The sequence below is a fragment of the Musca domestica genome, unplaced genomic scaffold (genome assembly GCF_030504385.1).
Source record: "Musca domestica strain aabys unplaced genomic scaffold, Musca_domestica.polishedcontigs.V.1.1 47, whole genome shotgun sequence".
Classification (NCBI taxonomy): Eukaryota; Metazoa; Arthropoda; class Insecta; order Diptera; family Muscidae; genus Musca; species Musca domestica.
In genome coordinates this window covers 1,417,668-1,440,472 of record NW_026712338.1, presented here as the reverse complement: position 1 = coordinate 1,440,472, position 22,805 = coordinate 1,417,668, and the positions used below count along the sequence as shown (strand labels likewise).

At 36.0% G+C, this 22,805-nt stretch overlaps 1 protein-coding gene across 4 annotated transcripts in view; it reads right to left on the bottom strand.

Annotated features, from left to right (window-relative positions):
- The window catches only part of LOC101901311 (proline dehydrogenase 1, mitochondrial), a 50,470-nt gene extending 28,025 nt beyond the window's left edge, over positions 1 to 22,445 (bottom strand). The window contains exons 1-3 of one of the 4 annotated variants that reach the window (XM_059127667.1): positions 22,282 to 22,445; positions 15,839 to 16,609; positions 2,386 to 2,507 (exon numbers count right to left, since the gene is read on the bottom strand). In XM_059127667.1, the coding sequence (XP_058983650.1) occupies positions 2,386 to 2,507; positions 15,839 to 16,351 (635 nt within the window). In that variant the 5' untranslated portion in view covers positions 16,352 to 16,609; positions 22,282 to 22,445. Of the gene's footprint in view, positions 1 to 2,385; positions 2,508 to 2,857; positions 2,980 to 15,838; positions 16,610 to 22,281 lie in introns of all 4 variants that reach the window. The other 3 variants (XM_059127666.1, XM_059127669.1, XM_059127668.1) reach the window with 3 other exon arrangements.
- Between the last annotated feature and the right edge of the window lie 360 nt (positions 22,446 to 22,805).

The following is a 22,805-nucleotide window of genomic DNA, read 5'->3' as shown; positions in this document are numbered from 1 at the left end:
AGATTTAAGACTTGCTGGATAGAAGCTAAAGTGGTAAACCAAAATTAGAAGTACTCAAAGTTTGCGAAACTTTTAAGTTTTAGCAAGTGAGGAAGCGGTAAGTTCGGTCGTGCCGAACTTTTAATACCCTCCACCATTTTGGAACGATTTTGGCTATTATCAAAAAAATTAAATCCCTTAAAAATCTTTGTTAAAATCTTAAATATACTGAATGTAGCCGATATATGAGGGTCTATACGACGACGTGGACCTACATAGGCAACTTTTATCATAAACCATTACAATATTCAAGTGCGAAACTTGAATAAAAAATCGGTTAATAATGTAGCTAAAATCGTTTATTGGGACTATACGAAGACGTGGACCTGCACAGACAATTTTCTGTCATAGGCTCTAGTATTCATTACGAACTTCAAATACGAAATTTGTTACAACTACGGTGAATAAAGTCGCAAAAATCATGACAATACCGAGTTTCGGGAGGTACAGTCATATTGGGACAACACGAAGACGTGGACCTGCATACGAAATTTTTTGCCATAGGTTGTAGTACCCATTAAGATATTCCAATTCGAAATTTGAAACGATTCAGGCGAAAAATGTTCCTGATATCATCAAAATACCGACTACTGGAGGTACCGTTATATGGGGGCTAAACGAAGTCGTGGACCTGCATACAAAAATTTTTGTCATAGGCTGTATTATCCATTGCGAACTTTAAATATGAAATTTAAAAAAATCCCGTTAAATAATGTCGCTGAAATCATGAAAATACCGAATATCGGGAGGTACCGTTATATGGGGGCTATACGAGAACGTGGACGGACATGGCCCATTTTCGAACTTAACCTTCCTACCGGTAAACTATGCATGTATACATGTATCTCAATACGTTCGAAAGAATGCGTGATTACAACAAGACAGACGGACATCGCTAGATCGTCTTAGAATTTTAGAATGATCCAAAATATATATACTTTGTAGGGTCTATTATGAATATTTCGAGGAGTTAGAAACGGCATGACAATGGTAATATACCCTCCCTAGAATGGTGGAGGATATAAAAAATTGCTTAATTTGTGGCCCCATGTAGTCAGTCCCCCAATTTCCGAGGTCATTGTACTCATCAAGGTGTGTCTATTTGGAATTGGGTAGCATAACGAACGTCCCTTATAATGAGGAGGTCGACACTATGGTGGAAGAAGCGAATGAACGCATTGCAAAGTACGTCCACAAAAACTTAAAGCACAAGCTTTAGATGAAACGAAAACTAAAATCGATTTTTAGTTTTGTCATAGCCAAAGGCAAATCAAAACTATAAACAACTCTATCTGTGTGTCCTGTATGGCTTGTGCGAAAACGAAAAGATCGAAATTCGATTAACCTTAGACGACTTTGCATGTTTTCCCACTGTCAAAAGTCGACCAATTGATTTATGGATCAATTGAAAGACGACTTACGTATCTTACATAGGAAGGTACCAAATTAAAGCTGTTTGTTGGCCTCCAAAATAGTCCACCCCAGGGAGGATCAGCTACATGGCAACTCTTCTCAAACGATTTCTATATAGCCAATCAGACAAAGACTTAGGGTAAGGCTTTCTATGTTTCGAACACATTGTTCTTACGTTCATGTCAAAAAATTTTAATGCTAAAATCATATTGCGTTGAACAATAAAAGACATCCAACAACTAATTGTCCAGGTGATATAAAACAACCTTCACAGAACCTTCAGACGACAACTGGTGTTCTGGGTCAATAAATTCGGCGTCTTACGCTTATATATGGGGCCTCCTATATATGATATGTTACAAAGCTTTCTATGAACATTTCAATATGTAACATTTTTCATTAACTCTGCCCAGTTATTTGAAAGAAGTCGAATCAAATCAAATTAAAATGAGTAGATAATGACAAATCGATCTTTCGCTAATTTTGACTGTGTGATTAGGATTCCTGAAAATCTCATGAAGAGTTTAGGGCATCAAAATTATTTTGGTTTTCAGGTGGTATTAATCCTCCTTACAAAAAGGTTTCCACCTCTGTTGTAGGTACATTGCAAGTTGAATCCAAATTTATAGTCGTTTTTGATCGTCAGAAGGTAATTCTAAAAAATCTGCAACAAAATGTGTTCCGAATTTAGAAAATTTCAACTATCTTCCGTGAATTAATTGTCAACATCAAGATTACGTGATACTCAACTATTTGATATATATTTTTTTTCAAACTTTCCCATCTTCTCTTCCAAATTGACAGCTTAAATCGAAAAAAAACTTCACAGCATGCATGGGGGAGTAGGTCACATAGATGTATATGGAAATGGACATTTACAAAACATATGGTAATGTAAATAAAAATCAATATAAGGAAGAAAAGAAAAAAAACCTCTCAAGTGTTGGCACAATTTTATGACGATCCTCGCCAGCGACGAAATGGCCATAGAACGAGGACTTCATTAAAAGGTCGAAGAGTGTGCCACCCAGGACAGTTTTGGCAAGTTTCATCAACTGTGGTTCAAATTGACAACGACAACAACAGCAGCAATGAAATGTCATTGCCCCCGCAAAAGTGCAATTGATGTTGCAGGACATAGTAGATAGATGTTTGTACGTGTGTTTGTGTATGTGGACGCGTATGTATTGTAATGGCATAAGCGGGCGGGGTCAAATCAATAAATAAATAGAATCCAAAATATCAAAAGCATTGGAAATGGAGTAGATGTTGATAAATCAGCCCCAGGTTTTCAAAAACAAAACATTATCCCGAGCATCAAAAAATAAAAAATAAAAAAAGAAGAAAAGAAAGAAAAGAAAGAAAAAAAGCGTTAATCAATTTCTGTAAAAGCTTTTAAAATTACCTTTCGAGTGTTGGTATGATTTTGATTTGATCTTCGCCAGCAACAAAGTGTCCATAGAATGTTGCCTTCATCAGAGCTGTAAACAATTTTTCTCCCAGTATTGTATTTGCCACTTTCATAAGCTATACAATATTTCAATTTCAAAATTCATTTCAATTTGCGTTTTACGTAATAGCATTTTCGTTTTGTTTACAAGGGATGAAATACGAGCAAGCAGAAGAAGAAAAGAGAAGGATTTGTGTTTTTTTGGAAAAGAAAAAATTACAATTTTGAATAGTTATTTATCAAAAAAAAAAATACATATTTTTTATTCAATCGTTCACACAGGTTCACACATTAAACCAATTTTAATATTTTTTTTTTTTTTAAAGAAAACTCATATTAAACAGAACGAAAATGAAAAGTTAATAATTATAAAAGAAAATCAATTAAGGGCAGAAATGAATAAATTAATACAAATTATGTTGATCAACTGACACTTAAAAATGCAAATGAAGTCAATTGATGAATTGTTAAAATCATTGTTTGTTTTAATAGAATATAAAAAAATTCCATATAAGCAACATTTGTTGGTGGTTTACATATAGAGATAAATTAAGAATATAGAATTATTATTACAAACAATTGCTCTGTTTCATAAAGAAACCAGTAAGGAAAAGTCAAAAGTCGGATATTCAAATGCGAAATTTGAAACAATTCCGGTAAATAATGTCGCTAAAATCATCAAAATTCCGAATATCGGGGATTCCGTTATATGGGGGCTATACGAAGACGTGGACCTGCACAGACAATTTTCCTACATTGCTCATTTTCTGTCTTAGGATGTTGTATCCATTACGAACTTCAAATACCAAATTTGAAACAATTCGGGTAAATAATGTAGCTAAAATCATCAAAATACCGAATATCGGGTGGTACCGTTATATGGGGACCTACATGGTCCATATTCTGTTTATGCTGTAGTATCTATTACGAACTTCAAATATTTGAAAAAATTCTGGTAAATAATGTCGTTAAAATCATCAAAATACCGAATATCGGGAGGTACCGTTATATGGAGGCTATACGAAGACATGGACCTACATGACCCATTTTCAATATCCTACAGATATAATTCATATTTGAGTAAAATTTTATCTACCTACTTCATTTTGTTCGGAATCTAGAGTGATTTCCACAGTACATATTCTGCCAAATTATAGCAAATTTGGGTAACAATTGTGACTTAAGCAGCCATATACAGTTATATAGCGGCTATATCAAAACGTGGAACTACATGGCCCATTTTAAATACCAAACGTCCAGCAGACATAATATAAATTTGAGAAAAATTTTATCAACCTATTTCATTTCGATCGGAAGTTAGAGTGATTTCCACAGACGAACGGACATCGCTAAATCGGCATAGCTGACCAAGAATATATATACTTTGTGGAGTCTAAAATTTATATTTCCAGGTATTACAAACGGAATGATGGAGGGTATAAAAAGAAACGCTCAATAGTACTGTTTATGCACTACTGTTTCAAGTTTAAAGTTAGTTGGGAGCTCCATAAAATATGCTATAAAAATGTAAAAAATACGAATAAGTCACTTTACATACGACTCTAACATAATGTGTAATCGGGCCTTAACTAATACATTATCATACATATTGTTTGATCTTTATTTGTTCGACACTGTTCTATACTTTTTTATTGACGTCAATATAATAAGGAATTACTATGACAATATTTTACAAAAACAAAAAAAAACATATTTTGTCAGCCAAAAGTTTGTCCACGGCGCTTATGAAATATGAATCTGCACCAAATTGAATCCATTTATGGGCAGCCAAAACTATAACTTCAATTCCACAAACAATTAAATATGCAATTGCAGATTTATCGACTTATTTGTAAGACGTCAACGTGTCTGCCACCACCCTCTATTTTAGATAAGCCAATGCACCAAGAAATGGGCGTTTTCACCAATATCGTGTCGTTATGTAAGAAACTGGTAATGGATTTGCCTCCTCTTTTTATTGTCGAACCTATCTGCCAGACAGGTTTTTGGCAAATAAATGAAGCATCTTTTTCAAATCCGAGAAAATAAATTTGTGAAAAAAAAAAAAAAAACAAATTTATCCCTGATTCTTTACTTCTTCGAAACATTTGACTGACAAGCGACAGCTGAATTGTAATGTGTGGCGAAATAAATGTGCCGGCTGCAATTGCTTAATGTCACGAGCGACATACTAAAAATAATACACCCCCTTCTTTCACATCTCTCAGACATAACCCACCCATCTGTCCAACCACCTCACTTCCTCCCAGTCAGCCAGCAGCGCTGAAACGCTGTTCACCTGATCGAAAGCCATTAAAATTAAAACAGCCCAAACAACAACAACAATTCTGGTCATTTGCAAATTACCAAACAAACGGAACAAATTGACACAGACACACTCACATCTGAGAGAGACATTTCATGCCAGTAATGACGATAATAAAAATAACAAACAAACAAACAAAACAATTTCAAAATTTGTTTGAATTTTAAAAATAGTAGTCTATATATTTCAGAGATACGTCGTGCTGTATACGTACAGCTGTCATCCATTTACATACAAACATAAACAGAGAGATACATACATATATAGTACATCGGATGAGTGTTGTGTTCTTGGCAGCAATTATCCAATACATTGTATTTGTCGTTTACGAACGAAAAAAAAATCATGTACGAACGATTGCATACTCATCTATATACGTGGGTAGTAAGCGAATTGTGACAGGTTTTAAGTTGAGGATATAGGAGGGCATCTTAAGAGGTTTCCAAAGCTAGATGTTCGACATTGTGCTTGGAGAACGCCAGATATTTTATACATAAATCCCCGTAGATGCTAAGGAATAGAGAGCTGTTCAAAGAATCATTTGTGTGATTTGTATACCCTCAGCCATATGGCTACGGCCAAAACGTGCCTTATTGAAATAACGGTTTTAGACCCTAGATCTCTTTGGACCGTTTCAGAATATTTGGAGTCCATCCGTCCGTCTGTCTGGCTGGTGCGCACAATAACTCTCAAAAGAAATATACGATTTAGTCCAAACTTGGTACATCTTAATTATTATTATCAAACTTGGATCGAGTTCGGAATCCTTATATTTGCATCAGTGCTAGGTCAGGTGTGAGAATGGACATTACCGGTCCACTTCATCAAGTACCTCTCCCACAAAGCGTCAAAGTTTTGAATATTCATGAAGCTCGCACAACGTGAAGTTAACATCCGGTTCCATTCAGACTTGGCACATCTCAATATTTCTATCAACACAAGACGTGTTATAAAGATGGCAGAGATTGAGCCATTCCTTCTGGTACCTTCCCACAAAGGCTCACAGACAATTTTCTGTATAAACTTGAAACAATTCCGGTGAATAATGTCGCTAAAATCATCAAAATACCGAATATAGGGAGGTACCTTTATATGGAGGCTATACCAAAACGTGGACCTACAATACCAAAAGTCCTGCAGACATAATATACATTTGAGTAAAATTTTATCAATCTACTGAAAACTCAAATTAAAGTCAAATCAATTGTCCTCAGTATTCCTAAAATTTGGGGTAGCATTGCGAGGCAATAAGTTTCAATAACTGTAAAAACTGATTATTTTAGCCAAATAGTTTTCTACCAGTTACAAGCCGTAATAAATTTTTTTTTATCACTATATGTTCAAAATACATTTTTTGCGAACCTAATAATATTACAAAATATCATATGAAGCCACTTCGACAGATTATGTGACCTCTTTACCAAACTTTAGTCAACACTTTTCGTAGGTCAGGTTTCAGTTTGAATCCAATATGCCAAAATAAATCAATTCTGTTTAAAACGACAGCTGACATGTGAGCTAAATGAGAGCTAAATGAGAGCTTTACCAAAAAGGACCTATGATAAACATTCTATAAATGGAGAGTTTATTTTTTCTAAGAACTTGAAATGCCATCTTATTTGCAAGGAAAAAGGGTCTGAGAACTTCGAGGTACGGAAAATTGTTTGCTCCCAAAATGGGATTTTTGATTTCGAATTGAGCGGCCACCGTAATATTAAGAACACCCTTTAGATCTATCGCGAGTTCTTTTTTTCTAGCATTTTCAGATAATGATACATAATCAGCTTGGCAACATGGCATGACATATTAGGTGTGTCTGGTTACTTTTCCTGCTGGAATTGTCCAGCAACATCTTTCTGAGAGAGTAAGGTAATTTTATTCTCTTTTGCAAGGAAATTGCGAAAAGTAAACAGACGGTATTCCTGCAGAAGCTTGCAACTAATCAGCTGATTTGTCAATACAAACAAACAAAGAACTAAGCAAAAGGAAGCACCACCAATTTCACAAGTTTTATAAATAAAAAGGAATTGACAATAAAATAAAAATATGAGCAATAAAAGGAAGATAGATATGATGTGTTCCGCGTAATCTTTTAAACCTGTTGCTAATGGTATTTGTCTAAAAATGTTGGAAATAGTCTTTTATTTTCTTATTACATATTAATATTTACTTTTTTCACATTTTGTAAAGTTGTTCTCCAAAAACAATTAGTCTTGCTAATTTTCAAATTATAATCACAAAAAGAAATAAATAAACAATAGAAAACATCTGATTGAATGTCGATGAATGAGAAGAAGAAGAGTTGCAAGAGATTGAAAGAAGAAATTTGTCCAGCAAGAATTTGCAAACTCTCACTGAAAGAACTGTCAAAATTTCTCTCTCCAACCGCTCTCTTTTGCAGAACTTTCGGGTTAACAGACGACTTCCAGTAACAATTTGTAACAATTGTTACAAATTTTAGGGTAACCAGACACACCTATTAATGTTCCTGACAACCCTTTCGTGTCATGTAAACAATTATGTTATCCAAAGCTGCTTCTGTACATCACCTTTATTATGACCTTGCGACAAATTTTCCAACTTCACAGTATCCCTTGCGGCGACTTTACATTTCGATGAGTGGAAAAAATCATTTGGAAGTGGCTTCTGTATCTCCCTTTCTTCAATTCAATCAATCATTGCTTCGCAGGCATCATTAATTGTTAACGCGTTTTTCTATGGCTACCTGGTGTACTCACAATTTCCAAACTAATGGTTATCAGTGGGTGATTCTTTATTAGTTCAATCACCCAGTTTGTCACACAAAGAAGCGTGTCTACATCTTCCTCAATCTCCTGCCGACAATATTTCCATGCTTCAGGGCTTCGGTTGCTCTAATGATCCTCTTTATTGAGGCAAATGCAGGTGAATCATGTCCAACGTCGTTCTCGGTCACTTTTCCGGTTCGAATAACTAATGTAAAATGAGATCATATTCCTTCATAAAAAAGACAATACGTTTTTCTTGGTTGGCTGATTTTGAGCCACTGTGTTAGAATAAATCACTGTTAAACAAAAGTCTCTCTCTTTATTTTCTACTTATTTTCAAATCAAGTTCATATATCCGTGACCAGAGACTACAATATAATACATAATCCATTTAGTATTTAATAAAAATAAATAACAGGTATTGGCACAACGATCAATAAACACAATTCTCAAGGGTTAGTAATTTTTGAGGGCAAACGAACTCAACCCTGTTTTGAATTTTTCAACACGAATCAATAGGTTTTTGAGTTAAATGTGGCGCTATCTTCTAAATACAATGTATATGTTCACTGATTGTTCTGCCTATGTTAAGCCTGGTCTTCCCTGCAAACCCTGTCTACTTATCTTAATATACAATGTTAAAAGGCCTTACAATGGTAAAATCGAAATGCACAATATAAAACTTCCACAGCGGCCCTCGTTTACATTATGTGCAAAAATACACAATATAAATTCAATTTATCGATTTTGTTTAAATCGTTTCTCCTCCCTTTCTCATCTCTTAAAAAAAGAAAACGCCAGCCATAAATCCATGAGACGTACATATAGGTGGTATTCAGTACTAACGTTAGGCACACAAAACTTGAGAAGATCATACATACATACATATAAATCTCGATATAGGTACATGTGTAAGTCTAAACTTTCAAGTACATATGTCGGAATATACATACATATATATCTATAACGATGTAGAACAGTCAATAAGCAGCATTGGGGGATCAGCTCTTCCCAAGTAAAACATTCGCTGAACCTACCCAACAATAGCTGCGAATGTAGCCACTCACATGATGTTTCTTCTTGCCAAAGAAGAAAGAGCGGAGGGGACTGTGGGCTTCGGAAAACTTAAACGTATATATGAATAGACTCTCAGAGAGTAAGAGCGAGCCACTATCAGAGTAGTCGTGAGTGCGTGCTGGCCTGTTGGTTCATTTCTGGGGGCTTGTCACTAACCTTTGACTGTATGTGTGTGAATTAGCTGTTCGTGTGCGCCGGATAAATGGGGGTTTGAGTTGTAGTCTTGCACATTCGGTTCGGCGTTGTTGTTATTCTCTTGTGTTTTCTTATTCATGCAACACCGCCGCAACAACACATTCGCATACAACAACCCCGCATTATACATGTCGAGAGCATCTTAAATGGCTATTATAAGACCGAGAAAAAAGCACACTTGCCGGTCGTTTGGTCAATTGTCTCAGAACGAGACCCGGCAATTCGCACACTGCCAAACTATACTCTTGGTAGGTGTATGTTTGTATGAAGATATGCACATTTTCGTACCTTTTACGTATCCGTGTCTTGTTTTATAAGAGAAAAATCTTGTTGCCAAATTTTTTTCCGACATTTTTCTTGGAAAAACGTGAGACCTTGTTGTTGGCCTTCCTTATTCAACCAGTCAGTCACCCGAGTTTATGTGTAAGATGAACAGAGCAAAAGGAAACAGTGGGCTCATGGTCGTTCTATTAGGTCATCCGATTTCACTCGTATTTTTAAAATAAACGCGAATAAAACGTAAACAAAAATGTTGACAGTATAAGGATTTTTCAATCACAATGTTAGTATTTCGTTGGGACTTGCACGGGCTAGTGGACTCGTGTTAATATTGAAACAGGCACCAAGGGGTTTCAAATGTAGAATGATCAAGACAGTTCTTGGTCGACTATGGTTTAAAACAGCGACGGACATACAGGGTGAGATGAAAAAAATTGCAACCAACTTCAGACTACTGTCATTTCAAAGCCACTCGTCCGACAGCTGTTGCTATCGTTAGAGCACTCCAGCATTTAAATGTGAATAAATCTTTTGTGTCTCATACCATCGCTCGTTACCGCGATACTGGTAGCGTAGCGTAGACGTCAAGGAAGTGGACGGACGAAAACAGCAACATCAGCAGAAATGGTTGGAAAAGTAAAGAAGTGACTTGATCGAAACCCGCGTCGCAGTGGCCGAAAAATGGCTCGCGAGCTGAACATATCGCAATATTCCATTCGGTAAATATTGAAAAATGAACTTAGCGAAAGCCATTGAAATACCAAAAAGTGCAAGAACTTACAACGCAACAAAAAGAAAATAGACTCAAAAGAGCTAAAGAGTTGCTTCGCTTGACCGAAAGTGGTGAACTGCCGAATTTGGTTTTCTCCGATGAGAAAACATTCGTTGTCCAGCAGTTTGTAAACAAACAAAATGATCGTGTTTACTTGCCAAAGAGGTCAGCTGAAAATGTGCACCTTCGGTTGGTCACCAGAACTCAAGCGCCGGCCATGGTGAGGTGTAGGCCGCCATAACAGCCGATGGTCGCTCTCCGTTCGTATTAATCGACCGTGGCATCAGAATAAATGCCGAATATTATCGCGAAAATATTCTGGAGGATGTATTAAAGCCTTGGGCACGCAAACATTTTGGCCCCAGACCTTGGACGCGCCACCCAAGAATGGTTACAAAATGAGGTTCCTCGCTTCATTTCCAGCGCACAATGGCCACTAAAACTTTCGGATACCAATCCGTTGGATTTTGTGTCCGGAGTATGTTGGAAAGCAAGGTTGGCACTAAAAAATACCAAGCAAGCGCTTCGCCGTGAATGGGCCAAAATACCGCAGAGCAACATTCGAGCAGCGTGTGACGGTTTCATTGGCCGCTTGACGGCCATAATTCGTGCCAAAAGTGACCAATTCGAACAAATCTAAACTTATTTTAAAATTTGATGCCATTTCCGATATTTTTTGTTTTCATTAAAAAAAAAAATTTAATTATGGCGTTTGGCTTTGTAGCAATTTTTCCATCTCACCCTCCATATGCATATAAAATCTAATTTTTTGGGAGGTGCCTCCGATTCTGTTGCTATATCTACAGATCCAAGTGGAATATGAAAATTGAATATAGCCTATGTTACTTTCAGGCGATGTTGTAGTATGCTTGGAAATTTTCAGGATAATCTCTACAGTGGTTTTCAAGTCCATAAATTACAAACATACAAACATTTTCCTCTTTTAACAGATTTCCAAAATTAACAGATTTTTTCATATTCAACCGAATTTTTCCATTTGTTGAAACTCGGTCCGGTATATCTATTGCTACAATAAATATTTTTTTTATATTTTATTTGGTTCATAGTTGGTAAGATCTATTTCACATGAATTCGCAATATAATCTTTTTTGTTATTTGAGCTCAACTAAATAAGCATAGTGGTGTCCGACCGACTATTGACGTTTCCTTAATGGTTCTCACTGTTCCGCATCGTCGATTTCAATCACAATAAGTATTTTAAAAACTAATCTAAAACTAATCAGCTGTGAAAATGGTATAAATATTTGTAGCGTATGTTCCGTTGTCACATCTTTCCAAGTTAATGTCTGAAATCACTGTGCTCTAAAAAACCTCAAATCTCCTACTCTTGTTTTTTTTTTTTTTTTTTTTTTTTTTTTGAACAACAGCAAAGTCAACATGCGCGACCAGCAGCAACTGGTTTCTATAATGTTTTGTGTCACGTGAGATTGCTGAAATGAAAAACGAGTTCTCATCATGGCAAATGTTCCGATGCAATACGGCAGAGCGACTGATTTATTAACTTTTACCGGTTTTATTGCTTTGCGAACAGTAGAATCCACATATATGCAAATGGAAGTGAAATAGAAATAATTGAATTAATGCATTTTGGAAGAGTCCTTAAATCTTAGTAATTGAAATTCCAGAGACGTCATTACCAAAAACCAAGATAATGGAAATTACGAAATGATAGGCATCAATTTTCTTCAAATAGAAATTGCCTTACATTTAAGTAGATTCGACTGTCAACAAGTCTCATCATCTGTATCGTCTGACAATAATTAGCAATAATGATGCGAAAGAGAGAAGGGTAATAACAATAAAGGGTGGGTAGAGTGGGTAGTAGTTGTTCTAGTTTTTGTTGAGAATCTGACTTTTGGTATATCTCTCTCTTTCGATAGTTTCACATGTTTATGCGTTAAATGAGTTTCGTTTTTAATACATAATACTTAAACAACAACAACAATGTCAAAAATGTCAAAAGAGTTGCCCTATAGAAAAATAATGTCAAAAGTCGGTTTCTGCCAGACATTTGAAGAATTTTAGTAGATCTCAGGGAAGCCTCTTGATGGCTGAAACTTTTCAGAATGCAATAAAAGAAATATGAAACCGAGTTATAATCTTGAAATATTGTTCGAAATTCTAAACTACTCGCTTCGTCCCGGTCTACACCCGCGTAATTTCGTGAAATAGAATTTCATGAAGTTTTGTTTTTTTGGATAGTTAAGGCGAACATTATATACTTATGATTTATTTATTTATTTATTCCTCTTCTGAGAAGATCTTACTGATCTGAAATTTGCAGTAAAAAATGTATGAAATCATAATAAAAAAATAAAGAAATCACCTATTTTGAAATTATTCATGTGTCGACCAAAACTTTAGCTTATTCAAATTAATTCAATACCGAACTTCCTGGCTAGCCTTTACAGGTCTTCATATACAGGATGAGATAAAAAAAAATTGCAACCAACTTCAGACTGCTGTCATTTCTAAATTATTCCAGTGACAGCTCATTATATTATATAATTTTGGTGAGAATTTTCCAGAAAAAAGTTATTCGTGATGGAATTAAAGCGTGATAGTGTGATTTCTTTATATTTGGCTGGAAAACCACAAATGGCTATCGTTAGAGCACTCCAGCATTTAAATTTGAATAAATCATTTGCGTCTCGTACCATCGCCCGTTACCGTGATACTGGTAGCGTAGCCCGACGTCAAAGAAGAAAACAACAACATCAACAGAAATGGTTCGAAAGTAAAGAAGCGACTTGATCGAAACTGGCGTCGCGGTGCCCGAAAAATGGCTCGTGAGCTGAACATATCGCAATATTCCATTCGGCAAATGTTGAAAAATGAACTCAGGGTAAAGCCATTGAAATACCAAAAAGTGCAAGAACTTACATCGAAGAAAGAAAATAGACTCAAAAGAGCTTGGCCGAAAGTGGTGAACTGCTGAATTTGGTTTTCTCCGATGAGAAAACATTCGTTGTCCAGCAGTTTGTAAACAAACAAAATGATCGTGTTTACTTGCCAAAGAGGTCAGCTGAAAATGTGCACCTTCGGTTGGGCACCAGAACTTAAGCGCCGGTCATGGTGATGGTGTGGGCCGCCATTACGGTCGATGGTCGCTCTCCGCTCCTATTAATCGACCGTGGCATCAGAACAAATACCGAATATTATCGCGAAAATATTCTGTAGGGTGTATTAAAGCCTTGGGCACGCAAACATTTTGGCCGCAGACCTTGGCCATTCCAACAGTACTCAGCACCATCGCACTCGGCACGCGGTGAGGTTCCTCGCTTCATTTCCATTGCACAATGTGTCTGGAGTATTTTGGAAAAATACCGCAGAGCAACATTCGGGCAGCATGTGACGGTTTCATTGCCCGTACGAAGGCCATAATTCGTTTCAAAGGTGACTAATTCAAACAAATCTAAACTTATTCTTAAATTAGATGCTATTTCCGACCTGATTTGATGCTATTACTTTATCTGAATCAGTTTGCAACAACAATTACGAAGTAGAAATCTTCGCATATGATGTTTTTTGTCACGATTGTTGTATTTTCTTTCCCATATATCTTTTTATGTATCAGTCATAGATTTAAGTTTAAGTTATTAATTGTTTTTTCTCGCTCACTCGTATTTTTAATTACGTCCCCTTTGTTGTTTACATGCATTGCTTTGTTTGGATATGTGAGTATGTTGAATCAACATTGTTGTTTGACGAATGGACGTGGTTACCATTATGCAGGAATATTGTAGAGCATCCAGGATTGAGATTCACAAAACTTCCATGTATATATGAGGAGCTATAAATACGAGTGAGTTGGAAGCTAACCAGGAATTTCAGTATTGAATTACGATTTTATAAACATTGATGCAAATAGCTTTGGGTAATAAAATAAATCAGATTCTGAGGTTAAACCCAAATTTGGTAACATTAGTAGTGAACCATTTTTACTCAAATGACGTTTGTTTACCAGTGTAGCATCTCAATTCTCACAGACATCAGGCAAACACAAACATTTTTGTGGGGAGCAAAAGGGTAGTAAAAACTTAGATGTACCAGACCTAGCAATATTGTTCATATATAGCATACATTATATATAGGTGAAGAACCGCATATAATTACACACATATGTATGCATGTATGTAGTAACACCACCACACTAAAAATGACTATTGTCTGGCCTTAATGAGGGCTATTTAAACTTTTTTCAATTGTCATTTTTGTCGTTTTAGGTTTGTAAAACGGCGAAAGCATTTGTTGAAATGCAAGGTTAATTGTTGTTGTTGTTGGTAAAATGTTACAGCATAACAAAATATCAGCTAAACATGTCGTGTATTCTGTCATTATCTAGTGGAAAAATTATTTTACTCAATTTTGCTTTGCAATTCATTGAAAACTGGGATTTTAAATGAATCATTCGATAAAGTGGATATTAGGTTAGATTTAAGGGGAGAAGGGGTTAAGTGGTAACTATGTATTGCTTGAAAGTGGGATTTAGTTCCAGTTTCGTTTGGAAAAATATTAACCACGGCTTATTGTCCATTCGAAAATTGAAGTCATAATATCATCCAAACAAACAGTGAAAATAGATTATGGTCTGAAAGTCAAGTCGGAGAGAACAGAAAAAGTTGGATTTTAGGATTTAAGCTCTGTAGGATAAAGGGAAAGCAATTATTGGACAAAAAATACAAATCTTGTTCTGGACTTGGTTGAAATATGTGCTTCGTTGGGGAGGGTTAAAATGGGGCAAGAAGTTTCACGAGAACCCATTATACCTAAATACATCCAGGCTGTTTAAAAATTGTGATAGAAACGATAATCATAAGGTATCGTTATATGAGAGGTCACACCAATAAGTTTACCGAAATTTAAATTTTTTTTGCTGCAAAGTTATATTTTTTTGGAGAAAATTCCTGAGAAAGAAAGTTCTGAGCAAGCCCTCAAAATACGTCAAATATGTGTGTGTCAAATGGAAGGGGACCGCTATAGCAAATAGCGAACAGTTGCTAGAATGTCAAATTGCAGCTGATTCGGTTGAAAAATACCTTGAATCGGGCGGTACGTTATATGGGACCTGTACCAAAACGTTGGCCTATGTGGACAGTTCTTTGCAAGGATATCAGATGCAGAGTATTACGACTTTTTGGCAGGTTTTGGCTATAATAGCGATCTCCTATCGTAGTGGTGACCAAATTACAAGCACAGGTTCTTAAACCTAATACTAAACACTTATTTGGCGGATCTGAACCCCATTTCAAAAGTAATTTCAAAAGCTTTTTCTTTAATGGCTTCCTTCCCAACACATCCAGGTTCATTGTGATAACATCTAGAAAATCTGAAATAAATCGTATTTCAACCACCATCAAATGTTGCAGTATTGGGTAAATTACAAAAAAAAAAAAATAAAACTTTAAATAAACAATTTCCGACAACATTCATTCATTTCGTTTCGGTGGGAAAAAATAATTTTGTCACTGAAAGGAAGATCATCAATCATTCGCAGGACTTGAACTCAGACCACTTACCTTCATATTGTGTTCGACCAACTTCTCGCTGGAGCAGATCATGTAGACCAAATAGGCTCGCACTAACTCCCATGTTGTTTTGCTCTTGAATGCGGCAACTGGATCGTTGAAACTAACATCCAACGGGTCCCGTTGGGGATTCTCGGGTACATTCGGTGTGGGGGGACTACGACGTAACTGAGATTTTGAATAGACCGATGATTTCTGCTCATCACCGATGGTTTGGGTGGCGGCTACAGTCTGCGATTTAGTGGCATTGGTGTGAACGCCACGTTGTTGCTGGCCATAGATGGAGGCAAACAATGTCTGGGGAAAAACACGTTTCGATTGATACAAAGCCGTCGAATAATTCAATTCATCGTTAGACCAGCTATTCGATGCTGCTGCTACTCCGGTCGTTGGTTTATTCGAGCCAAATTGACGTTTGCCCGCGCCAAGACTGCTGGAACCACTAACGCTACAGCTATAAACTAAATTGGTACGTTGAGCACAGATGGAACGCAAAAACGCCATTACACACGCGCACTAGCTTGGATTCACTGAAATATGGATGGTTGTTGTTGGTCTTTTGTCGGCGTTTCCCAGAGGATACAATTTTCTTTTCAAAACTTTTCGTTTTTTTTTTCTTTATTGTTGTGATTTGTTTCACTAGTTTCCGTTTTGTGGGGAACGTTTATTTTTCAACACTTTTATGTGATATTTTATTTTTCTCTTCTGAATGAAACAGGACACAAATAGGGACAAATTTTCTGTCACAAGAAAATGTTAACACTGCAAAAAAGAAAAATAGATAAAAAATTTAACAATTTTAAAATGGGAAAACTAGAGAATGGACGAGTAATATTAAGGGGTATTGATAGCGTAAAAAGTTGTAAGAATTACTTGAAATTGTTACGGGATGTTGCCCGATAGTTCAAAAGTTAGCTTAAAGAGAGCGATTTTGGGAGAGATTGTTGTTACTCAGCAAGGCCTACATAGGGAAACTATTTGATTTGACTATTTTTGAATTTCAAATCACAATTATTTTTTTGGCAGCAAACTTAGTTGTCAGATGGACTTTCTGGTCCATCTTATGTAGGCCTCGTTCCTGAGAATTTGCAAATTCTCAGATCTTTTTTGTTTGATCAGCTGATAATTTATCAGCTGTTTTGTGGCCGATGCGAAAATCTTTTAAAGTTGCAGGCAATAATATAAATATGTAAAATAAAAATAATACCAATCATTGTAGAATTAATAAGGTAACCTCGTGTAATCATATGTTTACAATTTTGTCAGAATTTTACATTTGACAACATAAAATGGAATCGCATGTCCCGAAATTCACTCCATTTGGGCTGATAGTAGCCAAACTCTATAAGATATCTGGTACCAAATATCATTGTTGTCGAATACGTATTACGAATGTAAGGGACTTACAACACCAAATCCGATGCTTACTTCTAGACTGAATTCGGTCAGATGTGCCAAAATTCAGGTCATTTGAACTTATAACGGCCTTTTGGTGCACAATCAACCCGAAATCGGTTGACGATATATATGGGAGCCATATCCAAATCTGAACCGATCTTGATAAAATTTGGCAGAGGTATTTCTGGGCTGTATCTGAACCGATTCTCTCCGAATTCGATGTACTTGCGTCTAGTCTAATTTCGGCGGATCTGATCCAATTATCACCAATTTCAATAGGATACGTCCTTGGGTGAAACAAATATTGTTTGGAAAATTACATCTCAATCGGATGATAAATTCGACCTGCATTTTGTTCACAAGAATACATGGACATTGACGGACGGACGGTCAGACGGTCTGACATGCATAAACAGACTTAGAAAGAGATTATATGAAGATCTTCAAAAGTAACTATGGGTCAATCTCGCTTCCTTCTCCATGTTACCCTTACCACTATGTGGTATAAAAACAAGTAAGAAAGCAGCTAAGCTCGGCCGGGCCGAACTTTTTATACCCTCCGCCATTTGGAAGAAACTTGAACAATTTTAAGAAAGTTCCCCTCAAATGAAATTCGTTATATAGGGGCTATACGAAGACATGATCATGCATAAGTAATTTGTGTCAGAGGCTGTAGTAACTGTTCCGAACTTTATATACGAAATTTGAAACAATTCCGGTGAATAACGTTGAAAAACTCATCAAAATATCGGGAGAAACCGTATAGGGGATATATGATATCGTGGATCTATATAGACAATTCTCTTCCAGTGGGTAATGTACTCACAAGGAACTCCTTTTGTGGATTTTAATGCAATTCCATTGAAAATTTTGCCTGAAATTATCAAAATACTGAATATGGGGGGTAGCTTTATATGGGGGTAGCTTTATATGGGGGGTAGCTTTATATGGGGGGATACCTATATATACGTGGATCTATTTAGACAATTCTCTTCTAGGGGATAAAGTTCTCACAAGGAACTTCTTGTGAGAATTTTCAGACAAATCCATTGAAAAATGTGGCTAAAATCATCAAAATACCGAATATCGAGAGTTGCTGTTGTATGGGTGTATATAGACAATTCTCTTTCAGGGGATAAAGTACTCACAAGGAACTTCTTATGAGAATTTTCAGACCATTCCATTGAAAAATCTGGCTAAAATCATCCAAATGCCGAATATAGGGGGGTACCGTTATATGGAGGCTATACGATATCGTGGACCTATATAGACAATTCTCTTCCAGAGGTAATGTACTTACAAGGAACTCCTTTTATGGATTTAAATACAAATCCATTGAAAATTTTGCTGTAATTGTCAAAATACCGAATATCGGGGGCACCGTTATATGGAGACTATACGATATCGAAGACCGATATAGCCCATCTTCGAACTTGAATTGCCTGCAGACAAATGTCAGAACTGCGCAACATTTTAGCTTCCTATCTTAATTCGTTGTGACTGTAGCGTAATTACAACAGACGGACAAGGCTAAATCGTCTTGGAATATTACGCTAATCAAGAATGTATACACTTTGTTGGGTCTAAAATTATTATTTTGGTGAGTTATAAACGGAATGACGAACTTAATATACCCTCCATACAATGTATGGTGGAGGGTATAACAATTGAACGCTTAATAAGTCATATCTATGCTAATAAATAAAACTAATTATATAAATAAAAGTAAAGATCGATGATCGATGAGAGGTAAATATCTGACAAAAACATAAATAGTCTCCATTTTCCTACCAATTTAAACCTAATCTTCCGGTGTTAAAACACATTTTTTAAATATTTCCTGCTTTTAAATCAACTGAGGTGAATCAATCGGTCGATAACTTAATAATTGCACTTTTAATTCATTGCGAATAAAAATAATTGCATGGACAGTTTTTGTTCTCCTCCATTCTAAAGAAAACCGACTCATAAAAATGCATTTTTTAAAACACCGTTTTAATTATAACAATTTAAAATTCCACAGAATATGTCATTGGATAATTGTTTGTTATTTAACTGTAGAACGGTTATTATATTTATAATAGAACTTTCAGAATCTTCATTTTAAAGCCAGTAGAATGCTACAGTAAAGTCCATAATAATGTAAAATAACCAAAACTAACGGATACCTGCTCATCGACGGTGCAACTCATAAGGAGCACCGGCGGCATCAACTGCGTTCAAAAAAACTGTGAACGTACGATAACCTTACAATTGTAACCTCCTAATCCACTCGTCCGACAGCATTGATTGTTTACAATCATACAAAAGCATTTTGGTGAGAATTTATCAGAAAAAAGTTATTCGTGATGGAATTGTGATAGTGTGATTTCTTTATATTTGGCTGGAAAACCTGAAGTGGCTATCAATAGAGCACTCCAGCATTTAAAAGTGAATAAAGTGTGTCTCGTACCATCGCCCGTTAGCCCGACGTTAAGGAAGTGGACGGAAGAAAACAGCAACATCAGCAGAAATGGTTCGAAAGTAAAGAAGCGAATCGATCGAAACCTGTGTCGCATATCGCGTGAACATATCGCTGTGAGGTGAACATATCGCAATATTCCATTCGGCAAATATTAAAAAATTAGCTCGGGGTAAAGCCATAGAGATTCCAAAAAGAGCAAGAACTTACACCGCAACAGAAAGAAAATAGACTCAAAAGAGCTAAATAGTTGCTTCGCTCCGCCCAGGCCAGCCGATGACTTAAGCCAGTCAAAAAAGCGTTTTATGTATTCTCACCTTAATTCCTACTGAGAGAAATTCGATTGAGCCATGGCACAAATACAAAAGGTAGAACAAATACAATTTTTTTCTTTTTGGGCTCCAATTTCGTCAAAACATTTTTACAGTTTGTATGTGTGTGTATTGTTTTGAATAAAAAAAAATAATTATTTCAAATTTAAACACAACAGAAATGCATATTTGCCACGTTAACGGGCAACAAAATTTATAATTTTGGGATAAAATAATCTTGCCCCACTATCTGGGATTCAATTTTGTGGAGAAACCCCAAAATTCAATTCAAGTTTTGTAGATTTTCCCCAACATAATAATTTTGTAAAAAAATATATATAAAAAAAACAAAACCAATTGTTGATAGTTTAAAAATTCTATTTTACATAATAAGACTCCAGTACAGAGTTTGCATTTTCCTAGTTTACTTGAGCCATGTATTGAGCTAAATCTCCCGAAAAATGTTACCGAATAAAGGTGTGGATACATAAGCAGCTTGGCATCATGGTCAGGCATAAATGTCAAATTATAAGGAAAATGCGGAAAGATAATAATGCGGCCCTGGCATTCCTTTACGATATGTCACAAAATATACCATGCGAAGACCTTAAGCTGCTTATGCACACATACCTAAAAGGTGAGAATACATTACACGCTTTGTTGACTGGCTAAAGCCATTGGCTGGTCTATTTGTAGAGGAACAACGTAATTCTAGGTTGAATTAGTTCGATTTTGGCCCTACGCTCCTTTGTTCTTCTCCGAAGAAGCCAGCCGATTATTTAAGCCAGTCAAAAAAGCGTTTTATGTACTCTCACCTTACGTTTACAACTTCCATTGTATAATCGAGCACTCTTACCATAAATACTTCAAAAGAAATAATAGAGCAATATTTGGGAAAATTTACAACGGACAATCGTCATTATTTTGGGAGTTTTTAACCAAAATATAAAAAAGTGACATAACTATTAATATTTGTTCGGTTAGTCGCGGAAATCACTGCACATTCTTGGATCTTTTTCAAGAATCAATAATTACTTCGTGTTAAGGGATTTTATGAACCAATTTCGGATTTTCTGTTCGTTTCCGACATATCCCACATGATTTCTTTTTGTGAAAATTCGCTTTTGACAAGCTGTTTAATAAGACCAATAACATTACGCAAGCGGCCATAAACAAAAATTTTGTTTTGAAAATTTTGAGCGACATTTGAAACAGCTGGTTTATGTACTCGCCGCTGCGAGTCATCGACGTCATGACTGAAACAAAAAAAATAGAATATAAATGAGTTGAAAGTACGACCAAATCCCTTCAACCCCTTTTATTTGATAACTGCCAACAGAGTGGCAGACAGGCGGCAGCCAACAAGGCACCCTGTATTTTTGGGGCAGCAAACTTGTGGTGTTTCGTTCTTCTTGTGTGGGAAAAAAGAGAGTACACGTCTGAATTTCGGTATGTATTTGTGTGTGTATGCGTGTGTCTTTGCTTGGCATCGCATGTGTATGCGAATTGTTGGTCTGATTCAATGGATTTCTGTCGGCACCGAGGAATCTGGTTGGTAATGCTCCTATAACTTCTGCCATCGACAATTGCTCTTTTTTTTTTTTTGAAGCGTTTTTCTCGCTGCTTGTTATGTTATATAACGACCATTATGTGGGCATTTAAGTCCTTATACGTGAATAAATTTTCACCACACTCATTTCTTTTTTTGTTTTGTATTTTAAATGCAACTAAATGAACAAATTATGAATTCACATTCAGGCATTTCTCTGAAATTCGTTTCAAAATCAAAGACATTTTCCCCAAAACCATAGGCATGGGGTTATTTATAGATGAGACTTTTCGCTACGAAAGTGGAAGTTGGATGTGTTTTGTTTTGTAGTGCAAAAATTCGCATGGCCATAATTTCTATTCATTTTTTTTGTGAAATTTTCAAATTTAAAAATTCTCAACTGGCATGTGCTGATGAATAATTACAAAGTAATTTAATTTATTTTTCGATTTTCAAACTTATTTCGCAGAATTTGGATAGGTATAAAATTTATTTCTTCGTTTTGCCAATTCAGCTAATTTTTGTTATTTTTTGTGCAATTATTGTCGAACACACATCAAGTTTTATTGTTGTTATTTCGATTCGAATTGAAAAAAATATATATATATATATTTGTTATAGTTGCTGTTTCTGTTGTTATTGTTGTACAACAGAATACAAAATGTATGGATACCCAATACAAAATGTTGTAGAAAAGAAGCAAGAAAAAGTATACCTAAACCGTTTTCGGGTCTGTTTTCACACTTTTTTTTTATTTTTATATCACAAACACACACCACAGTACACGGGCAAAAGGAAGAATGAATTCAAGAATCACGTCGCGGCGTTCAACGTCAAACGACAACTGACAGAACAAGTCTAAGGAATCGAGTACCAGAGCAATGAGTGCCGTCGCCGCCACATCCACATACCAGTCGAACGGAACGAAACGAACGAGAACCAACCGTACCACACAATAGAGGCGGTGGTGGGGTCGATGATGATGATATTTTTCTCTGAGAGACAATATGTTTGGTTGGCTTTTGTGCTCTTCATTTGTCTTAGCTTTCTCTCTGACAAATTATCCCCCAAAACAAGGTGTATGGTGAATGCATGCAAAAGCAATTGTTTAGGCGAAAAAGAGATGTTCCGAACTCTCAGCAGTATGTTCGCATGTACGAATGTGTTGTTTTTAATCATCATGTGCTTTCAGAAAGTAAAATACAACGGCGAAAACACGCGAAAAGGGCAAGACCAGGG